The 26,383-nt window shown below is 40.4% G+C and overlaps 1 protein-coding gene across 1 annotated transcript; it reads left to right on the top strand.

The window, feature by feature from the left end:
• The first annotated feature begins 866 nt into the window (after positions 1-866).
• cyfip2 (cytoplasmic FMR1 interacting protein 2) lies at positions 867-25,654 on the top strand. The gene is made up of 30 exons (XM_034690247.1): positions 867-1,026; positions 7,548-7,697; positions 7,804-7,893; positions 8,769-8,846; positions 10,089-10,190; positions 10,723-10,904; positions 10,987-11,083; positions 12,449-12,577; positions 12,696-12,800; positions 12,894-12,982; positions 13,092-13,329; positions 13,492-13,644; positions 14,148-14,287; positions 14,381-14,528; positions 15,586-15,739; positions 15,873-16,029; positions 16,113-16,209; positions 16,315-16,391; positions 16,490-16,598; positions 16,713-16,832; positions 16,924-17,123; positions 17,203-17,290; positions 17,408-17,551; positions 17,708-17,798; positions 20,693-20,823; positions 22,370-22,442; positions 22,571-22,665; positions 22,796-23,034; positions 23,514-23,661; positions 23,759-25,654. Exons 2-30 carry the CDS (start codon positions 7,581-7,583, stop codon positions 23,924-23,926), a joined length of 3,759 nt encoding a protein of 1,252 aa, XP_034546138.1. The 5' UTR covers positions 867-1,026; positions 7,548-7,580; the 3' UTR covers positions 23,927-25,654.
• The last annotated feature ends 729 nt before the right edge of the window (positions 25,655-26,383 follow it).

Genomic DNA, 26,383 nt, shown 5'->3' with positions numbered 1-26,383 from the left:
AGGACTGTGATGAGGATGTACATACATTGATATGTTGGCTTTATTTGCAGTTTTAATAAAAGGCACAAACAGCTTGTGTGCTACTGTGAGTTTTTCCTTCACACCCAGACATTAGATTTTTATGGTAGAATTTTAATACAATTTGTTACATCACAGGCCACTATTACTCCCTATGTATAAGTACTACTACCACTACTACTGCTAGAACTAGGCCTAGCTGAAATGATATTGTTATGATAATTATTATTATTATTAATCTAGAGAATATGTGTAACAAAAGGGGACACAATGTGTTGTGATGCGTTGAATGTCAGTATGTATTTTGGCAAATTTGAAGATGGTAACCCACTGTACTATAAAATATAAGTTTATGGCAAATCTGGAAACAGGACTTTACTTGCATCTTGCAACTAAGTTCTGAGATGAACGCTATCCAACCATGTCCCGATCATTATATTTTCAAGCTTGTTTGATCAAAATGGTTTTCCTGGCATTGTTTCTTTAAATATTCATGATCCATGAGCCAGAACCCCAAATTATTACAGATACACTTTAATTTCACTGGCTTTTATAAAGAAAGAGCCTATTTAGATTTTCCTCTATAAAACAACAGTCTCTGGCAAATTCATTAATAAAGGGTAGTGTTCACATGATCAGCTTTCTCTACACTGTCACACAAATGCACTTCTCTGTGTATATTTTGTCAAAAAGATGGCTGTATTCTTAAAATGTAGAATCAAGTTACAAATAGAGACTGAAGTCCACGAGTAGAGTCAAAAATGCCGGGGCCCCCATCATCCCCCATCACCCGGCTGTGACTGTCCCTTTAAGAAAATGCACTTGCAGCCATTTTCTGCTCTTTGTGTGGGGTGGATTAGTAGCACTGGGTAGGTACTGGGCGAAACTAGAGCATCAATCGGCACAGAAGACGAGAGAAAAAACCCCACCAAACATTGGACTGCTGTCGCAGACCGCGACACCGTCCGCCCGTCTTCGCGTACCGCCGGACGGACATGCAATTTACAGGTATGTGGCTTTTTGCAGCGATGGATGGAGCCGCAGCGCTACAGATGATGTGCGCTGGGTAGTGATGATGGCTGGAGACTGGAGAGCTGTTTTTTCTCCCTCTCTTTCGCTTTCCTCCTCGCCCTGTGCATCATCCCCTTAACATATCTGCTTGTGCACAAACAAGGTAAAAGGGTCGATCGTGGAGAAATCGCCCTTAAAGTGTGGACAGGACCGAGCTTCCCGGTTTTCGCGGATTATTCTGACACATGAATGGGATCCCCGTTAGCTTACATCGGCATCGTAGCTCACGCTGAGATGGGTGGGGTGAGGAGAGGGTGCCCGTGTAGCAAGTGCACGCTGATGAAGGATGGATTGGGAAAACTGGGCGATTTTCAGACCTGATAGAAACGTTTTCGCTGTATAGAGAAAAGAGATACTTTGTATGTTAGGAAGGCGAGTGAAATTGATGCCTCACTCGTCTCGATTTCACATCCTTTCATCTTTTCTTTCCCCTGTTTTTTCCTCCCCATATCGCCGCTTTGACCCATCCGGCCAGCAGGGCACAGCATGTAAATGAGAGCAGGCGATCTGCACAGTTTAATGGACATTTTCACAGCTATCCCAGCTGCAGGCAGACAGGCCTGTTATGCACAAATGGCAGGTTCACCTACTTCCGTTTCACACTGACGTCTAAACACTGCTTGTTTCATTTTGTGCCTATCCATCCCGTAATTATGATTTATTCATGCGATAATTAAGAGTAGATTTATGAAAACGCCACTGTTGCACACTCACTGAGTTGTAAATCTCTGAGCCAGCCCCTCGCCAACAGGCAGTGATGTAATGATGAAGCTGTGGATGCTTTGCTGTAGCTGATACCATCCCCAGTTAAAGAAAAATCACCCATATATTCCAGTAATCTCATGTAAAGCCAATTTCAGGTCCTCTGCACAAATCACAAATACATCTCAAAATGCTGTATGATGAATGCAGTGTGGCATGTAACACCACCAACCCTCATCCCTGTGCTTTAGATTAATATAAAAAAACTGCAATAATATCATTTTATTGTAAAAAACAAAACAAAAGTAGACACCTAGAGAATAGCAGCAGAGGAAGGATGTAATTTCAAAAATGGGACAGACATGCAATAGATGTGTTATATAAGAGGTGTCTGTAAGTGGAGCTCAAACCAAAAGTTATTTCCCTCAGCGACATTGCTGTCATACTTTTAATTCAATATACCTTTTAAAGTAGATCAGTAAAAACAAAAGGTTCTGACTTATTTTTGATATTTGGTACTAGGCTGGGATCATATATCAAGCAAATATGCTGAATATTTAACTGTGTAATATATTTTTAAAAGGACCATATTGGATTTCTGACTGCAGGTTTAAGAAAATAAGATGTCACACCACTCTAGTTGGGGGTCCTTGGAACTTGAGATGCTCATTTGTGATATTTTATACATAAAAGACAGAGTAATTCACATTAAAAATCACTTATGTACACAGTAACCAGATAAAAAGTGGTAGTATTCCCATGATGTGGTTATTGAATAGGCTCTGTTGAAAAACTTGACAATAGCCTTGTAGAAGTCACAAAAATAAGAAGATTATTCTAGGGGAGCCATTTACTGCTGGTTGTAAAAGTGTAGAGAAGGGAATGCATGTTGCCAAAATGACCAACAATCCAAAAAGCCAAAGAAAAGGGAAGTAGAGGTAAACAATGAAGACAGGCTGTGGTCCACAAAATGCATCTGCAAGCATAACTTTGATACTTTTCACTTCTTTAGCACTACAGATGTATAGAATGTGTTGAAAACTCAAAGCCAGGTCGATGTTAGTTTAGGTTTTCGTTAACCATCTTCTACCTGTCATGCTTGGTCATGCAAGGTGAGTCTGGCTTCTGTTTCTCCCTCTGCTGCATATTCATGTGATTGTCATTGTTGTGGATCTAAAAGGAAAGCATGACATCATGGGGATCATGAGACGACAGCAGTTTTGCGGCGCTGGTCTCTGAAACGACAATCAGCCTCTCAAATACCTCAGTCAGCCAGTGTCCCGCTCATGATAGCACACTGCAGACAACACTGATGCTGCTGGAACATGCATAACACTGGTATCTGTGTGTTAAGTCAGTTAATGTGTTGTAAAGGATCATGGGTATGTGTGTGTCTAAATGGTAAAAGCTTCCCCTTTCTTTCGCGCTGATCAGATCTCATCTCATCGTGGGGATGAATATATATTACAAAGCTAGCCTTGGGGGGAGATTCCATTGAGTGGTGTGACCCTGGAGTCGACACACTTTCTCTCACTCTCTGTGTTTCTCTCAGGCAAGACGTATCCCACAAAGGCCTAGCTGTACATCCTGGAAGTGAATTTCTCTGTTAAATGACACAGTATATTCTCTATTATACATCTGTTATTTTTCCCTTTCTTATTCTGTCTCATTCCTACATTTATGTAGCTGGAACTAAAAGCCTGATTGATGTTTAAGTTAGCCAAAATCATAAAGCCGATATTGGGCATCACAGCCAAACACACATGCAGTACAGGAGTATGTTGTGTTATATTCTGCATTAATTTTCTTGTACAACATTTAATGCTGCTAGTGGGGATGTAGAAATGCCATGACCACATCTTTTACTATACTCTCAGCACTGTCTGTACCCTATCTAGCTTATTTTTACAGTAAGCACTTGGTGGTGTACACTAGAACTGATTGACCAGTGACCATGTATAATGCACTATTCAATAGTTATCTGAGAAAGCAGCCATCTGAGTACCTTTGCGTACGAATATAAGCTCAATATGAGCTTTAAAGAAGCTACATTGGCGGCCACATTTGTTTTTTTGTTAATATTAGAATGTCTTCCCCCTTAAAGTGGTAATCAACCAGATTTCCTTACCAGTCATGCTCTAACTTATTCTTCTGGGGTGAAGGGGGGGGGGCACTTTCTCTCATGAGGTCATCTCTATAGTTGGCTTAGTTACAATGACATATTTACCAGGGGCAGGGGATTTCCCATCTTACCATGGTGTCCTATGTATTTAAAAAAAAAACATCTATTGTATGGGGTTTGTAAAAAGAGTTGCCAAACGTGGTCTCACTTGGTTTTCCCGGTGTAAAACAAGCCTATGGCTAGGTTACCAAGTGTTCAGAAGGGAATGAAGGGGCCCTTTGCTTTGTAAAGATGCACACATAAACACACACACACACACACACACACACACACACACACACACACACACACACACACACACACACACACACACACACACACACACCAACTGTTGAACAGAATTGGGTACAGGGTGGGAAAGTTTATTCAGCCAACCCAGGCTTCAGTCTGTGCCTGTATTCTCAAGCACAGATGGGAGTTTAATAGCACTGAGCATGTTTGTCTGCCAGACAGAAGCCCTTGTGGCAAGCTGCATGTTTCGTTTTCTATAACCTGAACGGATAAAAATAATCAAGCAATGGTTCAGAGAACTAGAGAGATGTCACTATCCAGGTTGGGCATTAAACAGTTGTGGAGATGACTCAGGAAACAGCAGTCTTTTTTAATCAAACATTATAAGGTACTAACACAGTGCCTCCTTCAATACACCAATATGTCAGATCTGCATGTATTTTATTTGTTTATTTATATACTTTTAATACATCATCAAACACTAGAAATTTCTTCATAGCAAAAAAAGGAAAATAAATTAAAACAAGAGAATACCACTACCCATAATGCACTGATTGTAGAATTGGAAATAGGACAACAATGACGTAAGAATCCAGCTTCACTCTAGATTAATTTACCTTCCCACCATCTGTGTCTTAATGGCTTTTTCTGTGCCATCACACTGAAGTATAATTCACTCAAGTCTTATTAGAAGTTTGATGACTCAGCTGTGTGTCTGTCTTTGCCTCTCTGTTGGCTTACCTCATTACAGATCTAACCTTAGCATAACTTGAACAGTTTAGTGTGACAGGAAACTCCACCCACCCCCTCTTTTCTCGCTCCATTTTTGATTGTGTTGGTTTGCCTGCAAATGTGTGCATGATCGACAGCATTCGTGTCAGTCACTGTATGATGAAAGCATTTGTCATTTATCAGGAAGGTTTCATAATGATGCATCTTTCACTTCTTTTAGTATGAAGCAAGTTTCATGATTGGACTAATAATTGAAAAAGCGTCTGTGTGAGATACTTTTCACTATAAATACCTGGATTCAAATCTTACAGTAGCTGCTGTTTTTTGACACTTGCATACTCACCTAATTGTTAATCGGATTGTCAGTCAGAGGAAGGAATCCATGACAAACAGAAACCTGTTTAACTATTTGAGATAACTTAAAAAGCTGGTACCTATTTTGAATATGTAATTACTCTATCTGTTATCATTTTTTGCTGCTACTTTGAGCTCTTTGTCTACCTCGGTCAAGAAACGGAAAGATGGCCACATTTACTTTTATCTGCCTCTTTTCTTTTTGCTACTTGGCTCTTATCCTTCTTAGCTTTAATGGTGCTCTTTGAATATTAAGCTGATTATCAGTCCTGCCAGCCTGTCTGCCAGGTCAGACGTAAAGCGCACATTTCTTAGGGGCACATGACATACCAGTGTGCACATACACCATGCTTTGAGCTGGTGTTTTATAATGAGGAAGAGGACACTGCGATGGTTTTGGTGTTTATAGGGGGTGAAGTCATTTATTTTAAGGTACCACAATAACTATTAAAGCTGAGATTGTTTTGTACTTTATGCATGAGGTACATGAGCATGGCTTGTGTTTCTGTATGCATTACCAAACCTGTTTAAAATGACATATGAAGGGAGCTTTTGTGAAAACGTATGCCAGTGACTACTGCCTTTGTAGAACCACATTTTTCAAATGTCATTTACTGACAGACCAGTCTTTGCCAGTTACATTTCCAGGTATAAGAATTTCAAGAATTGATTTCCTCAAAAATGCTGCCAGTCAAATAATGAGTAAACAGTGAAGGGCCTCGGCCCTTGACTTCCTCCTGAGCAGTGGTACATGCTGAAATAGGAGAGGATACAGGTGCAGGCTAAATATGTTGCTCTCTTCAACTCTAAAAGGGTCTTGTAAGAGGAAGTGAAGTTTTCTAGACATGCAAATATAAGATTTGGTCTTTTCATATTTTTTTCTTTTGAGGAAAATGAAAAAACGGGTGTGTATTCATTAAATTGCTTAACTTTCTATATAATTTTATTTAATCGTTATACATACAGTTTTCCAGTTTGGAGACCCCATTGAATCAATGTACCGGAAAATCATTTAATCACAACTTTTTACAAGTTTTATTTCAATTATGTGTCAAATAGACAAGCGAATGTGAAATATAATTGGGGAGTCCTGCTGGTTAAGCTAATAGTTAAATAAGGATCTAAATTTGCAGCCTGATTTCTGTACTACATATTAAAACAATTATTAGCTTTCTCAGCAGCTATTTTTAGACAAAGTTTTGTGTTAATGCTGTAAAAAATGAATCTGCAAATACAACCTTTTCAGACCCTCAACCATTTTCCATATGGTTCCATTGTGTTTCTTGATGCATTATAAAGCCTTGTTTAAAAGGAAGAAGGAGCTTTTGTCTTTGCCAGTTACATTTCCAGGTATAAGAATTTCAAGAGTTGAAAGCCTCAAATAATGCCGCCAGTCAAATAAAAAGTAAACAGTGAATGGCCTCTGCCCTTTACTTCCTCCTAGCCATTTATTTTAGCCATGTTTAGTGAATTCGTCCTTTATTTTAAGTTCTCTATGTGGCTTACTTTATAAAGCTTTAGCATTTAGCTAACATTAGCGTTTTAAATTTTATTTTTCAATCATTACGCCGCCCATATCATTTGCACAGTATTTTAACAGGTTTTTATTTCATAAACAAATCACACTGTTTCTGTGTCTCAGTATTAACCCTAAATCGCTTTCAGCTTTTAGTTTCAACACTGCTGGCTTTCTTTTAGCTCCAAGAACCTCACGATACGATACGCATCACGATACTTGGGTCAGGATACGATAGTAACACAATATCACAATATTGTGATATATTGCGATATTCTACACAGTAATCTAAGAAAAAATAGGGATGGAGTATATGTAAATCACACAATATTACTCAAAATTGAAAGGACAAATTAAGTCAAAGCTATTTGATTGAAAATAATGTTTCCACTTTATTGTTTTTGAAATACTGAATTGTATTTTAGTTCCAACTCGGCTAAAATGTGAATTTCTATTTTTACAAAAATGGCGATATTAAGAGTTGAAATATCGATATCATATAGGAGGTCAAAGTATCGCAATATATTGCTGTATTGATATTTTTTCACACCTAATTTTACTACAATCATACGCCATTTCCCAAAATACACCTTGACAACTGGAGGAAAAACTCATGATGTTAAAGTACTTGTGCTTGCACACTCAGTGACATTTTGTATCTGATCTTTTGTAATGGTGTTCTCGTCTGCACTCTTATCTCATCATTGTGCTCTGTTTCTTTCTTTCTTTCTTTTTTCTCAGACTGGGGTGTTGTGTGAGTGACGCCTTGTTACCATGACGACCCACGTGACCCTGGAGGATGCCCTGTCCAACGTGGACCTGCTGGAGGAGCTGCCGCTCCCCGACCAGCAGCCATGTATCGAACCCCCTCCCTCTTCCATCATGTACCAGGTACACCCTCACACACACTGCCACCTTCATTCACCGTTATCCCCATGTGTTCACAACTTCAGACAGTTTCATGTACCCCTTTAACAGTCTCTCCCTCCTTCTGCAGGCTAATTTTGACACCAACTTCGAAGATAGGAATGCATTTGTGACTGGCATTGCCCGTTATATAGAGCAAGCTACGGTCCACTCCAGCATGGTGAGAAATGTGCACTACTGTTAAACACACACACACACACACACACACACACACACAATCGTATCAGTTTTTACATCTGAGTGTCTGAATCAATTTTTTGTTGTCCATCGTAAATAGTTGCTGTTCTCCTCTCAGTGAACACAAAGCCGACTGTGGGAAGCAGCCTCACACCCTCAAAGAGAGCCTTGTTTTACTGTGAATTGATTATCATTTGGCTCCTTTGTTAGGATTTGGCTAGGCCCTTGGGCAAGACACACTTACACACACACACACACACACACACACACACACACACATGCTCATATAGACACATACTTCACTCACACGCTGGTGAATCAGGGAGAATATGGACCAGTAAAGCTCTTTACTCCAATGGTGAATGAATGGAGAGTGTGATCTGCCTGGCAAAGAGGGGAAGTAGTGCTTTATTTAACCCCATTGAAGCAGGAAGTCCCATTGAGGGAGCAGCTCTATTTGAGGACACTTCTATATTCTGCCAGCACAATGGAGAAATCTGTCTCATCCATTTTCTGAATGGAAGAAATGTTTCCTTCCTTAAATATTTATGCAACCCCATTTATCCTGGAATACTTGAGAAGTCAACAAACGTTTGTCATTGAGTGTCTTTTAAAATATCCATTTTAACAGACATCAAGTAAAGTTAAAGTAGTAAGAAATTAGTCATGTGAATATTTGCTGTTCATTGTAATTATGCCTTGTATACCAGTCATATATATCTCTTATTTCTTTCCTATCTTGATATTTTTTGCTCTGTGTTGCTGCAACAGCTGAATTTCGTATTTCGTGAATCATTGAAGTATTACCTTGTTTCATCCTATCTTATCATTAAGAATGAATAATGTGTGTCTGTGCAGAACGAGATGTTGGAGGAGGGACATGAGTATGCCGTGATGCTCTACACTTGGAGAAGCTGCTCTCGAGCTATTCCCCAGGTAACACACACTCAAAAAACACTCATACATACACACAGACCTGGGCTTAATAAGATAACTTATCTCTCACTTTTTATCTCATTATGTAAAACTATGTATGAAAAGACTGCCCAGTCTGTGCAGTCAGTAAACCTGCCTAGCAAATAGCATCTCTGTGCTCCAGTGCTATTTGCTCCAGTTTGAGATATTATGTATTCATTGACTGCAACAGTGCCCCCCTTATATACATATGACCCTCATTGTATGAAAAATCACAAAAACTAGTGCCAGTAGCCACACACAGTAGGTCAGTTATATGAGCATCTTCAAAGACTTCATAGTAACAGAAGCAAACTATTTATCAGGGGTCATACATCCAGATATTACAGGGATCATGGAAAAAATAACAATTTTGTTTGAGGTGAAACAGTAGAATAGTCTGTTACTACAGTCTGTAATTCATACTTTGACATTTATATTACTAAAAAAAGGGTTAAATCGTCCAGGGCTTTCATTGGACACTTTTCCAGATGCTCTGGTGTCTGGGGACACAGCGCAGGATGGGGGTGAAAGTGTTTCTGTAGTTTGGACAGCTTGCTCTGGCTGACTTTCTGGAGGAGAAAGCTGCACAACAGACTTTGTAACTGGTATCACATCTGTCGAGTCTGGGAGTCACGAAAACTGTTAAAAGAGCTGCTTCCTCTCCTGACAGCTGGAATATCTTTAGCTTGGTATCGTTTGTAAATTAAACCACGGGCAGAACAGCAGTGGCATTTGTTCAGTCTGCTTGTTCAGTGTCACTTTTTACCTTTTCAACTTCATCTAGAAAGCACCCTATTTTTGAAATGTATTGAGTACATGTATCTCAACACATCTCTTGTGTCAATATTGCACATTATACAGCAAATTTTCACATATTAAGGCAGGTGCTCATACAATATCCACCGTCCACCATCCACCATCCAATATCATGACCACTTATCCAATTTTGGGTCACAGGGGGCTGGAGCCTATCCCAGATGACTTTGGGTGGAAGGCAGGGTACACCCTCGACAGGTCGCCAACCCATCACAGGGCTCATACAATATGGAAATAGAAAATAAGAGAGATAGAGGAAAAATCACCTCATGAATTAACATTTTTTAGATCATGCTTACATGAAAATACATACAAGAGTTGTATGAACAACTGAATTTAACAAATTTACTTAATAATCCTGTTACCAAATCAGTCTGAACGATGGCACCCTCTTGTGTTTGCTAGGTAAAATGCAACGAGCAGCCCAACAGAGTGGAGATCTATGAGAAAACAGTGGAGGTGCTAGAACCTGAAGTGACCAAGCTCATGAAGTTCATGTACTTCCAGGTAAGACTAAGCAACATCTTTCTTTTCTCATTGTGTAGCGGTTATCATGTCTGCTTTGCATGCATAGGACCCTGGGTTTGAGCCCCGTTGTGACCACAGTTTGTTTGTATGGGTGGCTGGGGTTCAGTGATAGAGTTGTGCGTCTCTCAATCGAAAGGTTGGACATGTGATCGTAGGTTCCACATGCCGATGTGTCCTAGAAGCAGACACTCAACCCGGAACTGACCCCTGTGAATGGGATTAGTTAATACTGATGAGTGTTGTACGCAAGAGCCGCTTCCTTCAGTGTATGAACGTGGTGTGAATGGGTTATTGTGCATTGTAATGTGAAAGAGAAGGCTAGAATCCGTCAGTCCATTTACCATTTGAACAGCTAAGAGACCAATGAAAAGTCAAGAGACATGCTTACCCTAGCGTAGTACTCATATGATGGAATGCATGTTATTTTGATTCATTATTTCAGATATCTTTTTATGTCTTCATGTAAATAAATATACCGTAAAACTTAATATTGTTTTCTTTGTCTGCACAGAGGAAAGCAATAGAACGCTTCTGCAGTGAAGTGAAGCGCCTGTGTCACGCCGAAAGAAGGAAGGACTTCGTGTCCGAGGCCTACCTGCTAACTCTGGGCAAATTCATTAACATGTTTGCGGTGCTGGATGAACTGAAGAACATGAAGTGTAGCGTAAAGAATGATCACTCTGCCTACAAAAGGTAATGACCCATTACAGAGGAATTATGAGCCTAAGCATTTTTAGATTACGTTGTTTACATCTTTCTCCTCCTTTGCCTCCAGAGCTGCACAATTCTTGAGGAAGATGGCCGACCCTCAGTCTATCCAGGAGTCTCAGAACCTCTCAATGTTTTTAGCCAACCACAACAGGATCACTCAGGTTGGTGCAGCATGTGAAACATGTTTTTTTCTGTATGAGAGATAAATACTGTGACCTTCTTAACTAACCTACAGGAAATGACTTGCTATACAAGTTGTGCAAATGGATGACTCACATTCTTTTTGGGTGATTTTACACTTATGCAGTGGAAGAAGAAGTGTCCAAAGTAACAATTTAGCTATTAACCTGAACATTAACATCTGACCTGCTGAGCAAAGCTGTGTGCAGCCTTTCAGTTTAAATGTATTGCCTTTTACAGACAGATTATAATTGAAAGGGAAGAAAAGGAGGATTGTATCTTTTCTGTATGACCCTTTGATTGAGAGATTGCATGGTTTCTTTCATATCTTGATTTTGAAATATCATTTAAAAGTAGTGGTGCAACGGATCATCGTTGATCCGTGATCCGTACGGATGCCTCTCCACGGTTCGGCCAAGGACGTGGTCCGCGGATCGGTTGATGAAAAAAAGGTTGCGCGTCAACTCACTCGTCAAGCGCAGTGGTAGTCATGGCAAGTGAAGGAGCAGAGGAACATTATAACCCTCCTGCATCTTGGAAGTCACATGTATGGGAGCATTTTGGTTTCCCTGTGAAATACAGTGAATGCTGAATGTGCTTGAGCCACGTTATGAAATTCCGTCGCGCACCCACTAGACCAGAGGCCGTCAATACGCGGCCCGCATCCGGCCGCCTATTTGTGGCCCCCGAACTGTTACTCCTTCACTCTGTGTTTTGGTCGGGTCACCCCGTGTTTACCAGGATTTTTTTCTCCATGTCAACGATACGCAGACAGGCTGTTACTGGGTCACTTAGAGTCCAATGCTGCGAGTGCAATTTTTAACTTTCACTTTCGTTTATGGAGCAGTTCGCATGTTGGCACTTTGCCAGCTGTAGGACCCTAGAATAAAACGGTGTGTTCACAGTTTGCTGCTCAAAGAAAAGTGGACGGTGAAAATCAGCAAATGAAAGAAGAATGGAGTGAAACTTTTGAAGTTCCTCTGCTCCTTCACTTGCCATGCCATGAAATGCAGTGAATGAGGCAGGACTGGGCCCACAGATAGGGTGCTTTGCACATGGAGTAAATTTTGAGTTGAATGTTGTTTTTATTTAATGGGCAAAGTGTTTTACAAAATAAATAGAGGGACAAAGTTGTATTTGTCTTGTCTTCTTTCTTTTTTTTTTTTTTTTGTTGATCCGAAAAATGATCCGATCCGTGACTCAAATCCGTGATACGATCCGAACCGTGAGTTTTTTGATCCGTTGCACCCCTATTTAAAAGTCTCTCTGTGTGGGAGAATAAATCATGTTCCTGTAGCTGAATTTATCCAAAGATGACCTGTTCTTCCACCTCTGTTCCTATGTAGTGCCTGCACCAGCAGCTGGAGGTGATTCCTGGCTACGAGGAACTTTTGGCAGACATTGTCAACATCTGTGTAGATTATTATGAAAACAAGATGTATTTGACTCCCAGTGAGAAACACATGCTGCTGAAGGTGAACACATTTTAACTTCTTTACCTGCTGCTGACCTAAAACATTTACAGTGTGGTCTTTCCCTGGCTTAATAAATGTCCTTTGCTGATGTAAAATAAACTCTCTCTCTTGTCGTCAGGTCATGGGCTTTGGTTTGTACCTGATGGATGGGAACGTGAGTAATATCTACAAACTAGACGCCAAGAAGCGGATCAACCTGAGCAAGATCGATAAGTTCTTCAAAGTAAGAGTTTTGCTTCTTCAGCAGCTCTGTTTTTTAAGACTTGTCTTTGTGTGCACGGTTTGACTGTGAGCTGTTCTTTCCTGTGCTTTGCAGCTTCAAGTGGTGCCACTGTTTGGCGACATGCAGATAGAGCTATCACGCTACATTGAGACAAGCGCTCACTATGAAGAGAACAAGTCCAAGTAAGAGGGACCGTCTAGCCGTCTATTTTAGTTATTCACAAAAATACTCTGCTATTCTTGACCACCACACCATATGCTAGCCCGACCTCAACCTCCCATCCTCTTCCAGGTGGACGTGCACCCAGAGCAGCATCTCGCCTCAGTACAACCTGTGTGAGCAGATGGTGCAGATCAGGGAGGACCACATCCGCTTCATCTCAGAGCTGGCGCGCTACAGCAACAGCGAGGTGGTGACGGGCTCTGGTTTGGACAGCCAGAAGTCAGATGAGGAGTACAGAGAGCTGTTCGACCTGGCTCTGCGAGGCCTGCAGCTGCTGTCCAAGTGGAGCACGCACGTAATGGAAGTTGTGAGTGAAGCCGTAGATTGACTGAATTTGAGGGGGTGGGCAGGGATTTAACGTGTGTGGTATTCAATTAGTCAATATGTGATGAATTTGGTATGAATATGTGTGGTTTTGCCTGGATCATTGACACTTTCATCTGTTTAAAACTCTCTTTGTCTCTTTCAGTACTCGTGGAAGCTGGTCCATCCCACGGATAAATTCTGTAACAAGGACTGCCCCGGCACAGCGGAGGAGTATGAACGAGCCACACGTTACAATTACACCAGTGAGGAGAAATTTGCCCTGGTGGAGGTTATCGCCATGATCAAGGGGCTGCAGGTAAAACAGCTACAACCTAATGTTGAAGTGTTGTTTTGAAAGTTATTTTTTAATATCAGTGATTTGAAGTATACTTATTGACCATCTTCCTGAGACTTAGATGGGAAAATCAATACCACTCTCATATTTAGTCAAAGCTACCGCTCACACGTGTCCATTTATGACCAGAAGCTACATAGCTTAGCATGGCGGTAAGAGTGGAAGCAGAAGGAAGGTGTCAGCCTCGTCAAATTTTATCTTGGACTCTTGGATTTCAGATTTTCCAATCAGAGAGAAGCAGTTATATTTTTGGAAACACCATATCAAGTGCAGAAACATTCATTTAACATCTTCAAACACTGAGGGGATTTATGTAGGACAGGCCAAAGAGTAATCTGGGGCTTATCTAACTCTCTGCAAGAAAAGAAACAAGTGTAATTCCCATAATGTGAAATAATGTCTTCTTCAGTAAAGTGATGATTTTTAGCATGGATGATCACGCTGCTTCGTGTTACACTGTGTAGGTACTGATGGGCCGAATGGAATCAGTGTTCAACCAAGCTATCAGGAACACCATCTATGCGGCACTGCAGGACTTTGCCCAGATGACCCTCCGAGAGCCTCTGCGCCAGGCTGTACGCAAGAAGAAGAACGTCCTCATCAGGTACAAACACACTGTTCCCTTAACAATCATCTGATGTGTGTTTTTCCTCCTGAGGACATGAAAAATGTATTCGTTCTGTTTCCTTTTCTGTAGTGTTCTTCAGGCTATTCGAAAGACAGTCTGTGACTGGGAGGGGGCGAGGGAACCTCCAAATGACCCCTGTCTGAGGGGGGAGAAGGACCCCAAAGGTGGATTTGACATCAAAGTGCCACGCAGGGCTGTAGGGCCCTCAAGCACACAGGTGAGACAGACAGAAGACAGGTCTTACATGAGCCATCTAACTGACAGCACTTACCAAAAGACAGGGTTACTGAGGGCTTCATTTTTAAGACAAACTTGCTCTTTAATGTTTAAAGCTCAAGTAAGGAGTTTTTATGTGGTTGTGAAACAACTATTACTGTCCGGATGAGCCACAAAAGCAAACAAGACCAACAGTATGAAGATTGATTATTTCTTTATTGTGATTTTTAATGCCTGAAACTGCTGCTGCCGAGACTAAGTGAATGACAGCACATTGCCAAAACAGCCTTTTTTAAAAACTTTTTACAGCAAATATTAAAATGAGTGACATACTTCACTGTTCAAAGAGAGCAGGATGAGATTTGTGTTGTTTAAAAGATACTACTTACATGTAAGCAATAGAAATTCAGCAAAGAGAAGAGAGGCACTGCTCTCTCCCTGGGGGGCACCAATGTTGACCCAAACTGAAAGTTTCTCTGGGAGCTTTACATTTTCTTGCCTGTTGCTGTTCAAGTACATCTAGTAGGTGTAATCAGCCATGTTGATACCCCAACTAGCCCTTAGCGACTTTACCCAAAAACCCCCACCCATATTAGCCCCATTAGGCTCAGTGGGAAAAAAGGAAACTCATTCCCCGCTTCACTCATTCCCCGCTTCACTCATTCAGATTTAGTGAATTGGGATTCATCATTTGACAGGAAATGTGGGAGCGGAGTGACATTTCCTAGATGTTGTATCTAGGCAACGCTACCCGCGTTGCATCGTGTTGGCATGTCAAAGAAACAGAGAAAGAGCTGAATAGGAGATGAGAATGAGTGACACTGTAACATATAACACAGTTTGCTTTTACTCTATTCACTGTAGCAAAAGGATTTTCAATGCCACTCAATGCTAAACCTGCTCTGGAGTCTAATCTAAGCTGTTGCAAGGAATAACTGTCAGGTCTGAGAATTTGATAGCATATCTTCATTTTTCTTCATTGCATAGGTTTGAGAGTGTAATCCTCCAAAATCCTCCTGTGTAACTTCATATCTTCTCCTCTTCCTCCTCCTCTGCAGCTGTACATGGTGCGCACCATGCTGGAATCACTGATAGCAGATAAGAGTGGATCTAAGAAGACTCTCCGCAGCAGCCTGGATGGACCCATAGTGGTTGCAATAGAGGACTTCCACAAACATTCCTTCTTCTTCACACACCTGCTCAACTTCAGTGGTGAGTGGATCATACCGAAGTTAAAAATAATAAAAATAAAGCCTGATGTGTTTTCAGCTGAGATGCATTTGTTTCCTAGATTTGTAGACATTTGAAGTATTTCCTTCTCTGCCTCCCACCTTCCTCTGTTCAGAGGCCCTGCAGCAGTGTTGTGACCTGTCCCAGCTGTGGTTCAGGGAGTTCTTCCTAGAGCTGACCATGGGGCGCAGAATCCAGTTCCCCATTGAGATGTCCATGCCCTGGATCCTCACAGACCACATCCTCGAGACCAAGGAGCCCTCCATGATGGAGTATGACAAAACACCTTGAGGAAAAACTCTGATTGTTTTTGTGCCTTCGGACTGTTTAGTAACTCCCCCTCTCCTTCCTCCAGATATGTGCTGTATCCTCTAGACCTGTATAACGACAGCGGCTATTACGCTCTCACTAAGTTTAAGAAACAGTTCTTGTACGATGAAATCGAGGCTGAGGTAAGGTTTAGTGACTTTGACTTGAATTTTGAATAAAAACAGGAATCTTTACATCAGTGTTTCTTCTTTACTTACACCACTTTCATCTTGTTTTCTTGCTCTTAGGTGAACCTCTGCTTTGACCAGTTTGTCTACAAGTTAGCAGATCAGATATTTGCATATTACAAAGCAATGGCTGGAAGGTAGGAGAAGTCGTTTTCTACTACTAAACCTACATTTTGAGTTATTTATGTGTAGTAGCAGTCTAGAAAATTAACCCTCTAAATCCTGTGTTTCACAGCGTCCTCCTGGACAAGCGCTTCCGAGCTGAGTGTAAAAATTATGGCGTCATTATCCCGTATCCTCCATCGAACCGCTACGAGACACTCCTCAAGCAGAGACATGTCCAGGTGAGGAAAACATGAAGGCAGCCCTCAGATCCAGAAAGTCACAACCTTTACTGAATTTTCATTTTATTTATTTGGTTTTAGCGTTCATCTGAGTGACTTATCTTTCTTATACAGTTGCTTGGTCGCTCAATCGACCTGAACCGCCTGATCACTCAGAGGATCTCTGCAGCTATGTACAAGTCGCTGGACCATGCCATCAGCCGCTTTGAGAGCGAGGACCTCACCTCCATCGTGGTAAGACCACCCACCAGGGATACATTCTCCAGCAGTAGCTAAACTTAGATTCATATCCTCAAACAACCTTTCATGCATCCTCCCCTGGCAGGAGTTGGAGTGGCTGCTGGAGATCAACAGACTAACCCACCGGCTCCTGTGCAAGCACATGACCCTGGACAGCTTTGACGCCATGTTCCGCGAGGCCAACCACAATGTCTCTGCTCCCTACGGGCGAATCACACTCCACGTCTTCTGGGAACTCAACTTCGATTTTCTCCCTAACTATTGCTACAACGGCTCCACGAACCGGTCAGTTTGGTTTCGTATTTTATCAAAATATTTCAGTGTGTGTCACCTTTTTTAACCTTTTGATTTCTTCCCTCTTCAGTTTTGTACGCACAGCCATTCCCTTCACCCAGGAGCCTCAAAGAGACAAGCCAGCTAATGTGCAGCCTTACTACCTTTATGGGTCCAAGGTCTGTGTGACATTACGATGAAGATTCTCTTTAAATCTTGAAGCAGTGGATAAATGAATCCCCTCTTTCTACTGTCTCTGATTAACACTCTTCCTCTGTTTCCTCTGCTCCTCTCAGCCTCTGAACATTGCCTACTCCCACATATACAGCTCCTACAGAAACTTTGTTGGCCCACCTCACTTCAAGACCATCTGCCGTCTCCTTGGTTACCAAGGCATTGCGGTCGTGATGGAGGAGCTGCTGAAGATTGTCAAGAGCCTGGTATTTATCTTCATTTTCTATTGCATCTCCTAAAATCACATTTCCCTCCACTCCTCAGCGCGCCGCATTCTGACTCTGAAAACTTCTCGTTCCCTCTTTGTGCCCTCTCTTCCTCTCTCTGGCTCTCTTCTATCCATCTTTCCTGTCACTGTGCAGTTACAGGGCACCATACTGCAGTACGTGAAAACACTGATAGAAGTCATGCCCAAGATCTGCCGCCTACCACGTCATGAGTACGGCTCCCCTGGTGAGTTAATAATCCCCACTGTTAAAGAGAATAGAGGGTATGTGGGGTTATTTCTGTGGAATTGATTACAATCAAAACGCCAAGTTGCATGTTTGTTTGTTTTTTAATCAAGGTCTTTTTATTACTGTACCCACATTTTTTTTTACATATATATGTTCACAATGACTGTACAAACATCCCCCTATGCCTCATTACACTAGAACATAATAGCCAGAAAGTTACAAATATAGAAATACACCTCTACACACCCACTCACAAATATAAAGTATATACATTAACATATAACACACGGAAATTAATTATTACCTGCTTAACTTAACTTTAAGTTTCAAGCTGAGTCAAATAAGGCTACCAAGCATCAAAGAATTTCCCCTTTTTTTTTTATACTATATTGTATCAATTAATATTAATCTTACATAAGATACATTTCTTATTTATTCAAACTATTTAACACAATGATATATATATATATATATGTATATGTATATATATGTGTGTATATATAAATATATATGTGTATATATATATTTTCACTTTTGTTAACCTCAACCCATATGAGAGCAAAAAATAGAAAACGAATAAATAATAAATAAAATGTTTATATGTATCTTTAAATTCATGAAACACTGCATCAAATGTAATCATCATCATCAGCATTATATACAAGGAGTCAAAAATAAATATTAGAGATGAGCAGAGAGAAAAAACACAAAATTCAGGCTTTAATATTTCATATACCAATATAGGTCTCCTTTTTAAGTTTTCACTACAATATTGCAAATGTACTAATACCATCTTCCCAAAATGTCCCACCAGCTTATCAAATAATCATAATTGAGCCCTTTGTAGTATATGGGATCTTTTCTGGTTGGACATAGCACCTGAACTCTCTCAGGAGGCAGTGACTCTTTCCATTTTTGTAATATCATTCTTCTCCCTAAGAGAGTAACATCATGTTGGTTTGTTGCTCAGTTAAACTGATATTTCTGGGAGTTACTCCAAACAGAGCCACAAAAGGGCAGGGGGCTCTACTGAAGTGTTACAATATTTTGACCAGGTATTGAAGATGGATTCCAAAAAACTGTTCAGTTTTGAACAGGTCCAGAACATGTGTTTCAGAGTGGCAGGTTCATGCCAACATCGGTCACATGTGGGATCAAAATCTGCCTTAACCTTACACAGTGCTGCTTTAGTTCATTGCAGATGGTGAACAATTTTAATAGCACATACAGAGGAAGAACAGATGTCAATTATTTTGCTACAGTTTTTCTTCTGAAATTCACCCTCCCATTTGTTCAACAACAGATCAATTATACTTACAGCTCATTTGTAACTAGTTCAGGAGTAAAAGTATCATCCAAAAGGGATAGAGATGGACATGACGGAAAGAGGTCAGTACGACAGGCATGAAAGTTAAATGATTGAATTAAAATGCAAAGAAGGGAGCAGATTTGATGGTGAATGCTAACTAGTTGTTAATATTTTAAATGTTTGTCCCACAATAATGACAGAAGAAAAACCTTAACACATCTGAAAAAATAAGCTTCGTCATGTTTGCTTGAGTTTGATTTTGCATGAAGTAACTAATTGCTGCATTGAAAACAAACATTGAATACCACCACTCTTTCAAGTGCATTCCAGGTGAGTAAAATATAGTGTTTCATAAGAAGATCATAGACGCAGCTTAAAATCCTCACAGACACCAAAGTTGTCTTAGGTGAAGAGGATTTTAAGCATGACACGAAACGTACCGTCCCTCGGTCACTAATGTTCACTTGGTTCCCTGAATGCTTCATTTAAAACAGCCGGTTTCAGTGAGGAGAATGTCAAAGTAAGACAGCAGGATACTTTGTCACTGCCTTTATGATAGCTGAATTTTAGCATGCTAGCAGTGTGGCTCTTAGATGAGTCTGTTCGCTTGTTAGCTGAATTAGAGTATTCAAAACCTCAAGATTATGAACTTTACTGACTCTTGTGAATCCTTGACTTTGACTTTGAAGCTACCACAATGTTGGCATGTTTGGAAATATGTTTATAACAATGTTCCACACAAGAAGAATTTGCATTATTTAGGTAACTCCTTAACTTGTTCTAGTATCAAGTCAAAATGTCACTATATCCAACACTTCTACTTTTTCCCCGCATTTACTTCTTACTATTTTTCTGCAAACCAATGACCCCATCTCCTTTTGCTGTATTAATGCTCCACCAAGAAAATGTTAGCATGCTAACACGTTAAGCTAAGAGAGTGAACAGTCAAATGTGAATTGGCTTTACAACAATAAGCTACAGAATCACTTTGATGGACTCCTCGTGTTGCTCGATTTTTGTTTCATGACCACCAACAAGAACATCCCTCTATCTCTTTTGAAAATGACTTTTGTGATAGCCTATGTTAGTTAACCTCTGCAAAAGGAGGAATTGCCTTAAAATTAAGTTACAAATTGTGTACAAATTGTCCCTGTAGATTGTAATAGCACTTTACTTTTCCACTGTCAATTTTGGCCAGATCTCTGTGTGTAGATTAGAAGCCATTCAGATGGTACATCCTCACGAGGAGCGTTTAGTTAATCTGCAGATTACTGATGTTCTGTACCCAGAGTTCTGTTCCTGGCTTATTGCCTGTGATCTTACTGTCAGCGGTTAATGATCCTCCTGTCGTCTGCTGCGAGGGCCTGATGCTCTTGCCAAATGTGGGTCAGGGCAGCTGGGCAGGCACGCTGACATCACCCTGATTCATCCAGGTGGCAGCAGATTATCAATGACATAATGAAGTATCAGAGGGCACTTGCTGCTTGGCTGTCCAGTACATTAGACTGAGGAGGGTGTGTTTTTTTCTTTTTAATAAAATATTTAGATTTAGTGAGGCGTTTGGCTGTACTTTTCTGTTCCAGGCATCCTTGAGTTCTTCCACCATCAGCTCAAGGATATCATCGAGTATGCTGAGCTGAAGACAGATGTTTTCCAGAGCTTAAGAGAGGTGGGGAATGCCATCCTCTTCTGCCTGCTCATTGAGCAAGCTTTGGTAAGACACTTAATCTGCAATCATTCAGTACATTTGCTTTTAAACTATGTCATTGTTGAACCCTCTGACCCTGTGTTGTGTACTCTCTTGTTAAATAAGTTGTCTCCCATTATTTCCCTGCTGTTTCAACCTTTTTATCTGTCAGCTATCTCTGTGGCCACTATTGTATGAAGAATTCATCATAACTGCCATGTTTTTTGTGGATGCCCCTCATGTGTGATTAATCTTTAATGCTTTTTTCTGAAACAAAACTCTACTTTTCATTACACGCTGGCATCTTCCACAGGTGGTAAGGATCTAGGTTTTGTCATGACTTTCACAAAGGCAGAATATGTCTTTTTCTCCCTTATATCTTCTTGGTTTTGGGCTGCTGTTTTTCTGTTTCTTCTCTTCTTTTCACTGTTTGTTCGGCACACACGGTTTCACCTCCAGTCAGCCATGAAAGCAAGAGAACTGAGATGATTCCAAAAAGACAAAAAACTAAATTTAGATTTTTTGACCTGATAGACAATGAAGGAGTTACAAAGATTTGGACCATATATTTAATGAACACAATTATGAGTAAAAAAAAAACACATTAGGCTCCTGTTTTATTGTGTTTTTTTATGTCCTTGCCTTCCATTGGAGAGGTGATAGTAAATGTCTGGTTGGTTGTTGATGCAGTGTTGTGTGGAACTCTACATATTTTTCTCCATATTCTCTTCTGGTTCTGGCACTTGTGATGCCTGTCAACAAAACACTACTCAGCTGTCACTCTTTCTACCATTTATGTCAGAATGCACTTACCTCTTTGCTTGTGTATGTGTATAGAATAAGTGTTGGTTTGGTCTGCCTGTAGCTCTGTGTGTGTGTGTGTGTGTGTGTGTGTGTGTGTGTGTGTGTGTGTGTGTGTGTGTGTGTGTGTGTGTGTGTGTGTGTGTGTGTGTGTGTGTGTGTGTGTGTGTGTGTGTGTGCCTTTCTTCTCTATGATTGCACGGCTCTCTTCTTCATCCACCCTTTAGTGTCAGGATTATCTCTCCCTGCGTTTAGTTTAACGGCATGTTGTGTTGACTAACTACCGCCATTGCAACCCCAGTAGCACCGAGACTTCACGTAGAAAAGGTCCCACTAACAAACTGACATTTCACCCCGACCAATGAGACTTCATCGAGATGGTTGTAAACATGACCTCGCGTTGCTAAACAAGATTACATGGGATGCTGTACTTAAGAGTGTGACAAATGATCACCTGCTACTTATGGCTTCTCATCACGTCTTGATAAACATAGCAACAGACAAATTTACTTATCTGTCTCTGCATAAGCTGACTATAGTGTCAAGAATTCCATCACTCCATCCCATGTCTGTTTTTGGAATAACTTTTAGTATTCTAAACATGCTTTAAACGCTGTTGGTCTCCATTGCAGCAATCTTGTGACAAATATCAAGCAGTCTCTTTTAATTCCCTTCCCTCCATGGCTACCTGCATGTTCCATCAGGATATCCACAACTCAAAGTTGGTGGTGAACTTTGAGTGACCCTCTGTGTTCTTGTTTTTAAATCTTAGTCGCAGGAGGAAGTGTGCGACTTGCTCCATGCCGCCCCCTTCCAGAATATTCTGCCAAGAGTCTACATCAAAGGTATTCATAAAGGATACAGGCAGATGGTTCAGAACCTCTAACGCTCAAATCCAGTTTGGTTACTATTGAGTGATTTGTCAGTTTTGTACAGTGTGTACATCCCACTGCTTGTTTTGTATGCTGTATAGAGGGAGAGCGTCTGGAGGTGAGGATGAAAAGGCTGGAAGCAAAGTACGCCCCTCTCCACCTTGTGCCTCTAATTGAGAGGCTGGGAACCCCACAGGTGACACAACTTTGACCCTATATTTTCTCTGAGTGCAATGTGTTTGAATGATATTAAATAAAGCACCTTTTCCTGAACATTTCAATGCTACTGAAAGTTTACTGACATGGCTGTTTTACTTTTGAACCAGCAAATTGCAATCGCCCGTGAGGGGGACCTGCTGACCAAAGAGCGACTGTGCTGTGGCCTCTCCATGTTCGAGGTCATCCTAACGCGCATCCGCAGCTTCCTACAGGATGGAGTGTGGCGTGGGCCCCCGCCAACCAACGGTGTGATGCATGTTGACGAGTGTATGGAGTTCCACCGCCTGTGGAGTGCCATGCAGTTTGTCTATTGTATCCCTGTGGGTACACACGAGTACACAGCAGAGTGAGTAACACCTTGCAGGAGTATGTGTGTACTTTAGAGGATGTGTTTGCCTTTGTCAGGTGTTAATCTCATAAGCACAACTCAGAATAAAGGCTTGGTATATCAAACTTCTCTCCCTGAATTAGGGATTGTTTTTCTTAAATTTTATTTGAATGCTTTATCTTGTCATTCAGGGGAACTTTATTGGTACACATTGATGTTGTGTTATCTGATTCTGCTTCCTTAGCTGTAAACAAAGCATTTAAGCTAAGTGTTCTAGCTCTGCCGCTGTTATAGAGCCTAGAAATGATATATCATAAAAGAGGGGGAATTTGTTGCAGTTATGTGACTACAACTGTGTTGAAATCTTGGCAAGGAATATTTCACCAGTATGAAATGATAAAAACTCTAGAGGCTGCACTTAGATCAGAAGAGAAGCCACTTTTAAAGGATGCATTTTATTATCGTGTCACATAACTCATATGTGTTGTGCTCTCCAGGCAGTGCTTCGGGGACGGGCTGAACTGGGCCGGCTGTGCCATCATCGTGCTGTTGGGACAGCAGCGACGTTTCGACCTCTTTGACTTCTGCTACCATCTGCTCAAAGTCCAAAGACAGGACGGCAAGGATGAGATCATCAAAAATGTGGTGGGTAAAACTGCATCTGCTACATGTACTCATGCAAATGAACACGGTGCTTTATATTGTTGTACTAATTCATTTTCTGTTTTGTTTTTCCTGGCAGCCCCTGAAGAAGATGGCAGACCGCATCAGGAAGTATCAGATCCTAAACAACGAGATCTTTGCCATCCTCAACAAGTACATGAAGGCGGTGGAGACGGACAGTTCCACCGTGGAGCATGTTCGCTGTTTCCAACCTCCTATACACCAATCCCTAGCTACCACCTGTTGAAAATGACCCTTCACACACAGTGCATACACACAGGAATACACACATAGCTGTGATACTAATTTCTGCCTCTCCCTGGTCTCATAGCATTTTAGAAAAGGCTTTAAGAATTCTAAGACACATCTTCTCAAACTGTTCCAATGTCTAAAGTGCGACTGTCTTATAATTCTCAAAGCCACCTAGAAGTGGACCAGGCCAGGGGAAGAAGTGTAAATTCACACTTTTTCTTTTTGGTTTTACTATCTGTGTGGCTTTCACTCAGACTCATGCATGCCTTCTCTTCTTCCTTCTGTTGCACACCTGTGGATTGGACCACTGACTCAATTGCCAAAAGAGTACCACTATCCTTTAACCCGAAGCCACTTGTCCCAGCCTAAATGCCTTTCAGAATTAGCAATCAAGTGCTGAGACAGTCGTAAATCCAACAAAGTTATAATGAAATACAAAATGATGCCACAAATATCTTATTTTGTAAATCATATAAAGATCTTACATGTGAAACATGGTGCTCTTCAGTGCAACAACAGAACTAGCGCAGGCACCTGTGCTGCCATCATACATTGATCTCTTTTAACCCAGACATGTTTTTTGTGATTCATTTCAACCTCTTCACTTATTTTTATGATAATCTGGCTTGCCCACATCCATGAAACACACTGTCTGTCATGATGCATTTGAATATCTCTTCCTTCCTTACCTTCACCTGCTTGCTTTCAAAGGAATGAAGGTGCATTAGTGTTCTTGATTTGCTTTTATTTATCTTGACCCTCCTGCATCTGGTTTTCTTGCTTCCTCCTCAAACACATCTTAATTCGGTACCAGTCCCACTGTAAATTTCACTGTTGAGCTAAGTGAAGTGTTGAGTGTTGTAATTGTTCTTGTTTTTAATTATTAATATTTTTTATTTACACAACCTTGGTATACTTGCCTCTCTAGTACTGGCTGGAAACCTCATCCACTGTTTGTTTTTTGTCTGCTGGAAAGATTTTTATATTCTGTAAATGGAAACAGTGACATTATTTACAGTTTGAAGAAAAACCTCTTCATCTGGGTATGTGTTTGCTTTTTCAAGAGATAAAAAAACAAAAGAAAGAAGATTAGAAAAATACCTCTAGGTTGTATAAAGACAGTGCTGTACTAGATTAACCTGTTTTGAGTGTGAGTGGATGATGTTGGTCTTGCAGACCTATACTGCACATAAAGGAAAAAAAATATGACTAAAATGTCAGCTATAACTAAAGGGCAGTTTCCTTAATATAGTCAGTATTTACTATTGTTGGATTTTTTTTCTTTAGATTTAGCAGTGTTATCAAAATATGTCCCTATTTTTTTCTGAGGATGGAAACAAATGAATTACAAAGAGGTTATCCTTCTAAAACAGCCCTGTGATCTTTTTTCTGCTCCGTTTTGAATGAAGAAAGTTTCTTTTTTAACTCCAGTGTCTTTTTATCATATTTATTCAACTTCGACATATTGTTCATTTAAAGGTTAATCTAGTAAAATGAAGGTACCCATGTATCATCTCAAAACCTTAGCATGGCAAGTGTAATTTATTGTCATCAATGGCTCCATTTGTGACATGAGGCTTTGTTTATGATATTGTTGTACAAGTGACCATGTTTTGAAGTACAAAAAATGGAGAAAAATAATATAACATGTACAACAATAGTCCTGAGAAGGATTTCAAATTATGTTGTATTTCCATGAAATAAAAAATGTTTAACTGAAAAAGTGAAGTTGTTTACTTATTGTTTTTATTCGAGAAAGGTCTACATGTTATAATGACGTGTCGTGTTAATTTGGACATAATTTCAACCTCGCCCCAAGATCAAAAAGGTTTACCCCAGACAAATAGAAACGACTCAGTATTCCTGATATTGAAACATGTACAGGGCTATTCAATTAAATATTTGGTCGGGCTGGATTTTCAGACTAAGGACATGAGATGGGATGGACATTTTTAGCTGACAGTGAGCAAAGTGAGCCATTTAAAAGAAAAACAAATAGATAAGATAACAAACACACTGGATGTTTATTAACGTATTGCCACATCCAAATGGGCATAAACACAATAAAAGAGCAGCACTTGTCAGTGTTAGTAAAAGATGTTTTTCTTGCCGGATCCAAGTCACAATCACTCGGCAGTTGCTTTCGGGCCACTCGAGGGTTGCTTTCGGGACACTAATTGAATAAGGCTGAAAGGAAGTGATAGAAAAAAACAGCAGTAGAATAAAAAGTTGAGTCGTCTTAAATTTCATGAGTCTGTATCTGCATATCTATTCCTTAAATGTTTGTATTCTAGCCGCCGTGACACTTTATCTTTAATAAAATGACTTTATGGTTAAAAAAAAAAAAAATTACATTATAATTCCTGTGAACAATTAACAATTAGACTATTGGAAAGTTGATGAAAGTTGAAGAAACAAATTTAAGATATGAAACTAAAGGACTGCAAACTCT

The sequence above is a fragment of the Notolabrus celidotus genome, chromosome 8 (assembly GCF_009762535.1).
Source record: "Notolabrus celidotus isolate fNotCel1 chromosome 8, fNotCel1.pri, whole genome shotgun sequence".
NCBI lineage: Eukaryota > Metazoa > Chordata > Actinopteri > Labriformes > Labridae > Notolabrus > Notolabrus celidotus.
Note: the sequence above shows the minus strand (reverse complement) of the source record. Positions and strands in the feature narration are given on the sequence as shown.